At 58.5% G+C, this 12,240-nt stretch overlaps 1 protein-coding gene across 1 annotated transcript in view; it reads left to right on the top strand.

The window, feature by feature from the left end:
- Positions 1-7,522, top strand: part of sema3h (sema domain, immunoglobulin domain (Ig), short basic domain, secreted, (semaphorin) 3H) — a 34,855-nt gene extending 27,333 nt beyond the window's left edge. Inside the window, exons 9-17 of the mRNA XM_088917082.1 lie at positions 1,243-1,312; positions 2,168-2,312; positions 2,893-3,112; positions 4,020-4,108; positions 4,355-4,396; positions 4,951-5,108; positions 5,217-5,278; positions 5,836-5,978; positions 6,758-7,522. Of these exons, the coding sequence (XP_088773208.1) occupies positions 1,243-1,312; positions 2,168-2,312; positions 2,893-3,112; positions 4,020-4,108; positions 4,355-4,396; positions 4,951-5,108; positions 5,217-5,278; positions 5,836-5,978; positions 6,758-7,177 (1,349 nt within the window). The 3' untranslated portion in view covers positions 7,178-7,522. The remainder of the gene's footprint in view (positions 1-1,242; positions 1,313-2,167; positions 2,313-2,892; positions 3,113-4,019; positions 4,109-4,354; positions 4,397-4,950; positions 5,109-5,216; positions 5,279-5,835; positions 5,979-6,757) is intronic.
- The last annotated feature ends 4,718 nt before the right edge of the window (positions 7,523-12,240 follow it).

The following is a 12,240-nucleotide window of genomic DNA, read 5'->3' as shown; positions in this document are numbered from 1 at the left end:
CCCACAGCACTTTTTCACACCGTTGATTTAGTTAAGGAGCCTGGGCACTCCTGGTGCTTCATTGTGACTGGACTTTGAGCAACTGCTGGGATATCAGGGGATATCACCTGGCCTTCGGTGGGTCCAGTTACTACGTGGAACGGTGCTGAAAACTGAGAACAAGGGCGGGGGGGGGGGGGGGGGCGTATTACACCAAGGGTTGTGGGAGCATGGAACGAGCTGCCCAGCCGCGCTGTACAACCTTGGCTGCAAGCCAGCACCCTGCGTGCCTTCAAGAAATGGCTGGGCGAGATCACCGAGCTCCTCTGTGGTGGGTGGTTCAGCAGGTGGGTCTGTGGTGCCCCTCACAGGAGTCTGTTTGCACCCCAGGAACACGGGGGAGTCTGGGCGCGTCCTCTGACTGATGGACTGGCTTTTCCCTGACCTTGCAGGGAAACAGCGCTGAGCACCAGTGAAAAACATAGCTCCTTTTCAGGAGCACGAGCAGGACGAGCTGCACAGTAGCGGTGTTGTGTCTGCTGGGGTCAGGGGGTGAATCCTGGCTGGGGCTCCCCCGTCGGGCTCTTCACACTGCTGTAAACCATGGCCATGCAGCGCCCCGCTCTTCTGAGAGGGGCCTGTTCTCGGCTCGTGCGGCCTCAGCCCGGCCCGGGCCAGGCCCAGGCAGAACCCGGGTTTGCCCTCCGGAGCACCGGGCAGAGGCCACGTCGCGCCGCCTAAAAATAAAACAGACGCGGGACTAACAAAAACATCGAGTCGGGCGGCGTGCCGTTCGCCTGGGAGTCTCGGGTCATTCCTTCCAGAGAATAAAAAACAGACGGTGAAAACGAGCCCTTTTATAGGCCGGGCATTTTCCCTGAGCGAAGGCGGTGTGGCCAGCAGGGTGCCACAGTTGCCATGGCTGCTGTATTCCGATGTGGAAACAGCACACAGGGCCTCTGTCGACCTCTGTTTTTCTTTCCAACTTCCATCCCGGCGGCCACTCGTGTTTGGATTCTGACGTGGACAGTGAGGAGGAAGAGGCTGTGTCCTGCTTTTATACCATGTGTTTACTTCACAGCTCACGGCACTTTCTAGTTCAGAGTCCAGGCCCCGGCCTGTTACAGGCACTAGACTAGTAAACTGCCTGCCTGCACTCGGACGAGACGCCCCGGTTGTGAATTAGGATCTGGGTGCAACTGTTCTTACAGCAGCTCTGCTGGAACTGAGCTGACACCCCTTCTTCTCCTCTTCCCCCCACAGAGGACGTCTTCATTCTTCAGGGCAAGGACAAGGCCAACCCCCTCATCTACGGTCTCTTCACTACGTCCAGGTAAGCCGTTTACTCTAGAGCGCCGCCCCCCTGGACAGAGCCAGTTACTGCACTGTCACCTCAACAGAACACAACGCAGTTCGGCATCTGTCTCGGACAGGACTCTGTTGGCCCTGCACTCTGGCAGACTTCCAGCTGTCGCTGGTTATACAAACCCCATCTAAATCCAGTTTAGATCAGATAAAACTTGGCGAGAGGTCATACTTTACACCCTGCTGCTCCTGTAAGGTTTGATACTCCATTACAAACAGGTCAGTGAGGTGTAAGACTGGTAGTTTCCCCTCTCTGCGGGCAGGACTCACAAGCTTCAGCCGCCTGCTCCCTCTGCCCCAGCTGCTCCTGCGCTCGTACTGGCGGGTCGGGGGCGAGCCTCACGAGCCGGCAGCTGTTCGGGGCGAGTCTCCCCCCCGCAGCAGGAGCCCCTGCTGTGTGCGAAGGTCCACACAGGCTCCGCTCTCGGGTTCTGGCAGCAGCGTCTGTTTGCTGTGGTGGTTGTTAAGGAGTATCCTGCCAATTCCTTTCGGTAACATCTGGGGGGGCCCATGTGTGATCTGTGATGGCCGCCGGCTCTGGGACACGCGCCACGAGCCGCAGCCCGCGGGGGCCGTGCCAAGCTGGGCCAGTTCTCTGGGAGCGCCTTGGCCAGCTCACCCCCCGAGCAGGACCCTGTCCGGGGCAGTAAGAAGTCTGCTGCTGGCCAGTGCACCCCGAAAAATGGAAGATCACCCCCCGAAACAGGACCTTGCCTGGGACAGCAGGAGGACATCCTGCCACCGGGCAGCGCACCCCGAAAACCAAAAGATCATGGGTCACCAAAGTGATGGGACCCTGTTGTCGCCCCTCTCGCCCCTGCAGCGACGTCCTGAACGGCTCGGCGGTGTGCGTGTACAGGATGCAGGACATCGCTGCGGCCTTCAAGGGCCACTTCTCCCACAAGGAGGGGCCGCAGTACAAGTGGGTGGAGTACACGGGCAGGGTCCCCTTCCCCCGGCCGGGCACTGTGAGTACGCCTCTCCGCACCCCGCGGTCCGACTGCTGGGGGTCAGGGCCAGGGTCAGGGCCAGGGCTATAGGGACCAGGACTGCTCCAGCTGCTGGGGGTCAGGGCCAGGGCTATGGGGACCGGGACTGCTCCAGCTGCTGGGGGTCAGGGCCAGGGCTATAGGGACTGCTCCAGCTGCTGGGGGTCAGGGCCAGGGCTATAGGGACCAGGACTGCTCCAGCTGCTGGGGATCAGGGCCAGGGCTATAGGGACCAGGACTGCTCCAGCTGCTGGGGGTCAGGGCCAGGGCTATGGGGACCAGGACTGCTCCAGCTGTTGGGGATCAGGGCCAGGGCTATAGGGACCGGGGACTCCTCTAGCTGCTGGGGTTCAGGTTTAGGGTTCAGGGCTTGGGTCATGGTTGAAAGATGAGGGTGAGGGTTAAGACAAGGGCGAAGGTTCAGGGTGATCTGGGGTCAGGGTTATGGCCAGGGAAGAATTTGTGGAGGGAGGGCACTCGACGTCTGATGAGTTACAGTCTGCTGTTCAGGCCCACACCCTCTCACGCCCGCGGCCTGCCTGTGCTCTCTGCTCCCCAGTGCCCCAGCCAGATCTACGGAGGCTACAGGTCGACGCGGGATTACCCTGATGACGTCATCTTCTTCAGCCGCACGCACCCGCTGATGTACGAGGCGGTGTACCCCGTGCACCGGCGCCCCCTGCTGGTGCGGGTGGGGGTGCCGTACAAGCTGACGCGGCTGGCGGTGGATCACGTGGAGGCTGTGGACGGGCAGTACGACGTCCTGTTCATCGGCACAGGTCAGTGTCTGCAGCACGGCCTCGCGGACCCCAGCCCTCAGCCTGCTCTGTGAGACCGGTGTGAATGTCGCTGGAAACGTACTGTATGAACGAGACTTTCCACCCGTTGTCGAAAAAGCTTTATCCAGTTCAGGGTCGCGGGGGAGCCGGAGCCTATCCCAGCAATCGAAGGGCTCAAGGCAGGGTACCCCCCGGGCAGGACGCCAGCCCATCACAGGGCAGATAAGCACAAACACGCACTCACACCAGGGCCAATTTTCCCAAAAGCCAGTTAACCCACCAGCATGTCTTTGGACTGTGGGAGGAACCCCACAGGAACACGGGAAGAACATGCAAACTCCACACAGACAGCTCCCCAGGTCTGGAACTGAACCCAGGGCCACCGTGCTGCCTGTATAAGTGAGGCAAGAAAACATTTTTTCTCAGGAGAAGAACCAGAGGTCGGTCTGCAGTGGAAAAGCGGACGAGGTCTGAGTCACACCTCTGTTTTCGTAGTTTCAGTCCAGGCTGTGGAGGAAACGGCAGTGGTCACCCCCTGGCAGGCTGGTGATTGTCAGGTTCCCCCCGATCAGCAGCCCTCTCGCCCCAGACAGTGATGAATGCGACTCGGGGTGTTAATGAGGGCTGATGGTGACAAGGCCCACTGACACCCCACACAGTGGCAGCCTGTAATTAAAACAGGCTCGTTGCTGTGTTTACATTCCACAAAGGGGCTTCTTGTTAAGGTGTCTGAGCGCCCTGTTGCTGAGGTCAAGGGTCATGTTTACAGGAGGTCAGGAAGCAATAAAACTCACTCCCACCTTGGCTCAGAGATGCCAGGCCCTCGGGTCACGCCATATCAGCACTCTGTGTTTTTAACGAGCCCAGCAGGCGCTGGTGAGAGTAACGGAGGTGTGTGGTGTTACAGACTCTGGGCTGGTGCTGAAGGCCATCCATCTGCCCCAGGGACAGGAGGGCGAGCAGGAGATCACTCTGGAGGAGCTGCAGGTCTTCAAGGTTCGTCTGACTGTCTGTCTGTCCACCTGTCTACCAGTCTGACTGTCTACCTGTGTGTTCACCTGGCTGACTATATACCTGTCCGTCAACGTCTCTACACGTCTGTCTGTCCACCAGTCTGTCCCTTCTGCTGTCGGCCTGCCCTAGATAGCTGTGGTCATCGAAAGGCACGACACACTATACGTGCTGTCTGACTGGGTTTGCAGAACAGTCTATAAAGCCCTTCCTTCTCTTCCCTCTGTGCAGGACCAGTCTGCGATCACGGCGATGACGCTGTCGAAGAAACGGGTAAGACTCACCCCCTGATCGCAGCCCCAGCCTGCTCCTCTCCCTGGGGTCCGCTGTGTGCCGGGCAGTGCTGGACTGGCCCGCGGGTCCTGGAACAGCCTCGTGCTCCCCTCCAAAGTGAGAGCCGCCCGTTCTTACTGCAGGGCGGAATCACGCGGCTAGCTTTCTGAACGAACTCTGCTCAGAAAAAAAAATGTAAAAGATGTGGAAATGAGTGGAGGCCCTGTGACGCCCCTAACTTCTTTGGTAGTTGGCAGCTAAGAAAGACGCCAGGGTATCGGCTTGAACAACGTGGCTGGGCAGCTTGTTCCACACCCCCACCACCCTTTGGGTAAACTCTCTGCATCCTGTAGTTTCCACTTGAGTCCTCTGGTTGGTGTTTCCCTGTCGATTCTGAAGAAGTCCGCCGGGTTGACTTTATCAGGGCGCCTGGGGATCCTCAGGGTTCAGGCCTAGGGTCTCCTTCTGCGAGTGTTGCGCCCAGTCCACGCGTGCGTGGAGAGGGGCGCCGGCGTGCGAAAGGGCACTAACGTGACGGCCGTTCCCTTCCGCAGCAGTGGCTGTACGTTGGCTCCAGGGAAGGCCTTGCCCAGCTGGCGCTGTACCAGTGTGACCTGTACGGCCAGGCCTGCGCCGAGTGCTGCCTGGCGCGGGACCCCTACTGCACCTGGGACGGCACCTCCTGCAGCCCCTTCGTGCCGATCGCCCGCAGGTGAGCTTGGCGCAGCCGCCCTGGCCGCTGCCCGGCAGGAGATGGAGTCCGAGTGCCGGGAAGGCCGGGGCGGAGCCAGCTGACGGGTGCCATGCGTTGTGTTGGCAGGAGGAACGCGAGGCAGGCGGGAGTGACCAGGGACCCGCTGACCCAGTGCATGAGACAGGGAGGTGAGCACCCCGAGAGTGGTTTTGTCTTGTGTGTGTGGCGACCCTGAGCGCCTCTCCTCTCCCATTGCCTGCTCGCCGCCGTCAGCCGCTGGAGCTCAATTCACCCCCCCTGGAGGTGAACAGGCCGGGGCGCCCAGGGCAGCTGACCCCCCCTGAGCGCCCTTCACAGGCAGCGAGAAGCGGTCATTAGCCTGTCGCGGGTGAAGTGGTGAATGTTTGCTCCTTGTGCGGGGGCCCAAAAGGGAGGTCAGGAGGCCGCGTGGGACTGTGTGAAACATGCTGTTAGCATCAGTAAGGTGTGATTAGTGCTTTTAAACAGGGGGTTTCAACCTCTCGCCCAGGCTGCAGGGAAGTGGACATTTCGACAGCTGCTCTGAGAGAGCTCTGCTCCAGGAGAATACAGATCACTCATCCCTCCACCACTCTGTCGTAAACGTCTTCTGGTTGGGTTGAGCTCTTTGAATGCACCGTTATTCGGGCTTCAGTGTAACTTTGGGTTTTGTAATACTTGTATGGACTAATTTCTGGGTCTGGCTGACTGTCTCTGTCTGTCCCAGCTGCCCTGGAAGTGGAGGTGGAAGAGAGGGTGATGGTGGTCGCCGAGGGCAACAGCACCTACCTGGAGTGTCTGCCGAAGTCCAGGCACGCGGCCGTCACCTGGTTCAGAGAGGCTGGCGAGAACAACCATGAGCTGCACCAGGTCAGGAGTGATGTAGAAACACTGCCCAGAGACCCATCTGGGACAACACAGGGTCCACACCCACACTGCAGTGCACACAGACACACCCACACTGCAAACAAACACCCGTACCATACATAACCACACCCATATCATCACACATAGCCACGCCCACACTGCAAACGGTCACACCTACACCATTGGTAGACACACCCCACGGACAAGCACGCCCATACTGCATTAGCCACGCTCGTATCATCACACACACTGTAAACAGACATGCCTATAACACACAAAGATATGCCTATATCACACAGACACACCCACAACCACGCCGCACGTGGTGTCAATGACATGTTGCCCACAGATACACCCACGCAGAATATGGACACACCCTTAATACACGAAGAGAGCAGCACTACACAGAAACACATCAGGGGCACGGCCGTGCAGAGCACAGATCGGCCGATTCAGCAACAGGCGTGTGCCCACATCACAGACACGCCTGCGGTGCACACAGACCTTCACATTCAGGACAGAAACACGCTCAGGCAGCGACCAGCGAAACCTCCCAGGCCTGGATACATATGGCCAAAAGCGCTAGGAAACAGCCTACAAGGAGCAGTGCTCTTCAAAACGGATTTAAACTCTAAATGCTCCGACGCTGTGCCTGCCCTCTCCGGTGCTGAGAGCAGGAGAGGGTTTCCGGGCAGGAGCTGGGAATTCCTGGCGAAGGCCCGTGTGAGCCGAGCTCGCGGCGCTGAGCCCCGCCTCTCTGTGTGTCTCTGCCTGGCGTCCAGGTGACCTCCGGGGAGCAGCTGGTGCTGATCGACAGGGGGGTTCTGATCCGCCGGGCGGAGCCGGCCCACTCCGGCGTCTACCACTGCCAGCTGGAGGAGCACGGCTTCCGCTGGACCGCGGTGAGGGTGCGCCTCTCCGTGCTGGGCCCCGCCCGGGCCGAGCCCCCGCCGCCGCCCGCCCCGCTGACCTACCCCCAGCAGCTCTGGTACCAGGACGTCATGAACCTCATCAGCTCCCCCTCCCCCTCCAAGATGGACCTGTACTGCGAGCAGGTCTGGGGCCGCGCGGGCAAGAAGAAGAACCGCAAGAAGTGGCGCCTCGGAGCGGGGGGCCACGGGGGCCGCGGGGGAGGAGGAGGAGGGAGGAAGAGCAGGAGCAGGCCGGAGCCCATGGCCCTGAGGTCCCCACGCAGCGTCTAGCGACCCTGGGCGCCCGCGGCGGCCCTGGCACGGGACGGGGGGGTGCCCACAGCCAGACCAACTGGTGCCGGGGTGTGGGGTGCCGAGACCGAGCTTTGGAAAACGGGGTTCCCCTATCAGCCACGCCAGCGGGGTACTTGGGGGGTGGGGTGGGAGAGCACAAGCGACTGGGGGGCGCCCTTTCCTGCGTGTGCAGTCCTTTATTGTGGTGGTGCTGGGGGCTGTCGGGGTGTCTTACACCAGCAGAGAGGATCAGGAAATTTCAAAACCTGCCCCATGAGGCCCGCAATTCTCAGCTACACTGCTGCTTGACTATGTTTTCGTTTGTTTTCGGGAAAAAAAAACCCCATGTATATCTCTATTTATTTTCATGCTCCTCCACTCACTAGTTTAGTCTGTGGCTCGAGGTCCCAGCTTCCATCCTGCAATACTGTGTTTGGCCGATCGGTACGAGACTCGGAGCAGGCAGGAGACAGAGGTACTGTGCCCTGGGAAGGCAGCAGGATTGCGCTACAGCTCCCCCTATCTGCCAGGAGGTGCTGGTGCAGCCGATGCTCCGCTGCGCAGCTGGTGGGCGGTCCAGGCGGACAGGTGGTGGCTCTCCGTGAGCTCTATAGAATCCGAGGATTGTGGAATCCGCTGTCCTGTGTGGCTGGCAGCGCTGTGGCCTGTGCTGGGGGCAGTGACATATTTCAACGGCACGCTGTTGGGCGGGGTATTTATTTGCAGACTTTTAACTCACCCGCACAGAGAAGCTGCTGTCTCTCGAGGAGACAAGAGCTGCGCCAGCTGGGAAAGTGCCGAAATACCAGTCGCACTGTTGAGCCGAGCAAAAGATATTCTGGAAAAACTCAGCAGTACCGAGGTCCAGCAGAGCTCAGATAGAGAGAGTCCCTGAGTCCGACACCATTGACAGCCATATTGACAAGGGCTGTTTCTCAGCATAGCAGCCCACTGCCTGACTGAAGAGGTTTACGGGCACGCGATTGTGCTGCAACACGCTCAAGATGTTCTGGCAGGAAAGGCCAGGCTAGGAGTCTAATTGAAAGGCCACGTGGTCAGAGATACCTCAGTCATGAATCAGAGAGCTTGGCTCTGGTGTGAAGTATATATCAGCCCTGCACGGAGCGGAGAATGTTTCATTAGGAGCTCAAATTCCTCTGCCGCGGCCTGTGGAAAAGGGCTTTCTGGCAGGACTCAGCTTGACCCCGTTTTGATCCAAACGTGTCTGAGCGGTTTCTGCAGGCCTTGCCCGCTTGGCGCCCTCGCTGTAGCCACGCCTGCCCCCATCCGGTGAGGCCTCCGCTCGGAGGTAACGCTCTGTGGCTTTCCAGCTTCTGGAGCAGGCTCTGCGGGGCTCTGGTCTGGAGCTCGTGTTGCACCGCTGACTCAGTGGCTCCCTGCCTTCAAAGCCCTGGGAGCACGTGGCTCTGGGCCGAGCTGCAGAGAGCTGCCTGGTTCTGAAGTCGGGGGGAGGCCTGTAACCACAGCGCCCCGCAGCTCTCTGCCAGAAACACCAGGGAAATGGTTCCAAGCTGGCCTGGGAGGGGAGTTACAGGCGCTTTGAACTGCAGCATCCGTCAGCTGGTAGCAATGTGTGCACCCCCACTTCTGACGCGCTGTCTCCGCGGCTGTGCCTGCAGCTCCGACTCCGAGCCCGTCGGAGTCACAGTCGCTCCTCTCGCTTCCCGAGACCCGTCCGGTCCTGGGAGAAAGCCAGTGACTGGTGGAGGCAGATTCTGGGGTGGGGGTCGATACTCCCAGTGAGCACGCTGGATGAGACATGCAGACGCAGGTGTTTTTATCTCCGTCACCTGTGTTAAGGCTAACGGTTAATTCAGGACACGATGACAGCAGGGAGGAGTTTCCGAGAGGCTGCACTGCAGACGGAGCCTCTGGGGGGGTCCCCCCCCATAATCCAGGTGCAGTTCGGAGAGCCGGCCCTGCTCTGCTCGCCGGGCGCTGGCCCTGTCGGCGCAGTGGGGCCAAGAGCAGTCAGCTGAGACCGGCGCACGTAGGAGCGGCAGTCAGGGCCCTGTGGGGTTTTGAGATGTAGACCTGTAGGAGGCGCTGTGCTGAGTGGGATTGGGATGTTGGGTATCTTTGAGGCTGCTTTGCTGTGCTTTCCTTGGGCTCATGTGCCTCTCCACTTTGTGACGCTGCCGTGTCCCCCTGCTGTTGAGCTGGCTGGGCACTGACGAGCTTTGTCGCGCTCTCAGAAGTGACTGTGCCTGAGCCAAGAGGCGTGTCTGTTGAGAAGCAGCCACTCGCTCTGTGATTAAAAGTGATCAGTGCAGCCGCTTGCTCTGAGCTTGCGGTTTCCCCTTGTTACACAAGCCATGGGACGTCCTGGACAGGGATCTTCCTCCACTGCCTGGGAGCTTCCTGCTTCTTTGCAAAATCCCTTTCATTTTTATTTTCTCAATAGCCCAATAGCGTAGTGGGATCAGCTCCAGGAGGTTGGGGAGACTGTACGAACACCCCTTCTTCTCTGGTCTCGAGCAGCCTGGCAGTGCCTGTCAGCTCCTAACCCGTGTGCCATTGACTCTCAGGGCCAGCTGGGTGCTGGGTGCCAGTTCACTCCAGGCTGCTCAGTGCCCTCTGCTCAACCCTCTGCAGAAGAGCTTCTGGCGGGGGCTCAGTGCGCAACACCGCCCCACCGTGGGCGCTGTGAGCCCGGCTCTGCTCTGGCACAGGAAGGGCAGAGCTCTCTCCCCCTGTGCCATGACAGACACACCTGACAGCACTACAAAGCCAAGCTGTGCCAATTCGCTATCGACTGCCAGTAAACCACCGCAAGGCTGCTGGGAGCCTGATCTTCAAAGCGCAGCCATTCGTCTCCTTCAGACCCCTCTGGCACTGACCTGCCAGCTATCGCATCCCATTACGAAAATAGAGAGTAAACCAGAACTCAAAGCAGATATGTCATTTTGAACACATTATCCGGAGGTTAATGCTCTTGAGGACTCTGGCTCGGGTTTCTAGCTACTTGGTTTTTGCATGCAATTTGAGCGCCCTGGCAGTGAGCTCGGCTTGTGAAAGGAAGGGAGTGTGTGTGCATGTGTGCGTGTGTGCATGGGGTGCAGAACGCTGCCGGCCTGCTTGTCTCCTCACATCCCATGAGCGCTCACTGATTCTGAACCACACAGCAGTCGTCTGCTTCAGGCCCTGCTGCCCGGCCGGTCCTGAGCCCCAGGACCTGCAGCAGTGGACACTGAGGGCAGGTGGGAATCCGTGGCTGTGTTGCAGAGCTGTTCCCAGAATTCCGGACATTCCGCACTCCAGGAATGGAATGGCAGGGCCAGGAGTCAAAGAATGAAGAGCTTTAGGAGGTTTTCCGCGACACGCGAGGAAAAGATGATTAAAGGCTGGGGGTGTTATTTTTTTACCTTAAGCTGGCTTCGTTTGTTTTTACACTCGCTTTGAAGTGTTGGATGAAGTAGCCCGTCTGTGTCAGAGTCAGGCTTCGAATAGCTGTTGATGTGACTCAGCCCGGCCGCTCGCTCCCAGACTTCAAGGGGGGGGGGCTTCATGAAACAATGTCTTGCCCAGATCCCGGTGCTCGGAAAACAGCTCAGACCTGGGAATCGCAGTCTGACGTCTGGGCCTGACAAAAGGTGGAGAGCATCAGACTAAACAAGAGCTTCACACGCTGACTCTGAATTAATCGCTGGCTCTTTGACCTCATTTACGCTGTGTAAATGCAAAAAGGCTTGCCTGCAGTCTGTGAGGAGCTGACATAAAAATTCCTCTTTGGTAATAATAAGTTAATTTTATTAATAATAATTGTTCTCATGTTCTTAATAAGATTATTAGTACCTTATTGTGTGGTTGGTACGCTAAAGAAAAAGATTACGTATTTAATTTTATTATTTTTAAGTTGTAGTGTCTGAGAGTTTCTGTTCTTTAACAATATTCTGTGTCAGGATGCTTTTCTTGTGTAATAAAGTGTTTTTCATGAGTCTCTCTGTCTCTCTGGGGGGGTCTGAGATGAGCAGTGTCTCTCTGGGGGGGTCTGAGTGAACGGTGTCTCTCTGGGGTCTCCGTCTCCCTCCATGCCTGCAGCAGGATAAGGGAGAGCCAGACCTTTTCTTTAGAGCTCTGTTCTTCCGGAGTGCTCTGGGAGTGCGCTGTGAGCTCCTCACTGTCCTGGCGGGGGCGGGCGGACGGACTCCAGGGGGCTTCGGAGGACGTCCTGCCCTGCTGGGGCTGTTGCTTCTTCCCCTCTTCCCCCCTGCGCCCCACCAGCAGCTGAAGGGACTGGAAAGAGAGGGGCGTCGACTCGAGGCTGGTGGGATCGAGCCCACCCCGGGCAGATCAGGGGCCGCGACGTGGCCTCCTCCGTGACCCGGGGCCCGCCGGAGAGAGAGAGACAGCACGGGACTCCCAGCCTGCCTTCCCAAGCACCTCAGCTGTTCCCGGGCACTGGGGTCGCCCGACTGCTGGCAGGGTCCTGTCATCCAGTCTGCAGGCGTCCCGGTCAGAGAGTCACCCCAGAGCACCACGAGGAAGCAGCAATTCAGGGGTTAACGCCACAGCTTCCTCTGCAGCTCCTGCGGCGACCACTGGACAACCAGATACAAGACTTTGTATAAGGTCAAGTATAAGGCGTCTCATAAAACAGGATATAAAATAACAAGATATTTTATAAGGTCTATCTAATAGATCTCATAAGACAAGGTATATGAAACATTTTACAAGGTAAGATATAATAAGAAACTGTATAAGCCGTGTTATAAGGTAAGGTATAGCACCACTACAGGTGCTGTAAGATCAGGTAGTGCAGGTGCCATGCTGAATAAACAACACGTACTGTAACAGCACACGCATGCAGCTCACGAGGGGGTTGAGTGCCCGGACCAGCCCTCTGATTAGTGCTGGGTCCTGACGGCTGAGCCACGGGCTGCCTCGCAGACGCTGAGAAACAGGGACACTTCAGGATCTTGTTCGGGGATGCGACAGGGCTCCCGGAGGCCCAGGGAAGAGGGCAGACTCGGAGGTGGTGAGCGGCCCCTTCTTGGCTGGAACACTGCTTGTGCGGGTGTGAGTTACCGACGGTGAAC

Source organism: Atractosteus spatula, chromosome 5, assembly GCF_055471065.1.
Source record: "Atractosteus spatula isolate fAtrSpa1 chromosome 5, fAtrSpa1.hap1, whole genome shotgun sequence".
Classification (NCBI taxonomy): Eukaryota; Metazoa; Chordata; class Actinopteri; order Semionotiformes; family Lepisosteidae; genus Atractosteus; species Atractosteus spatula.
The sequence above is the reverse complement of the archived record's forward strand: the minus strand, read 5'-3'. Positions and strand labels throughout refer to the sequence as shown.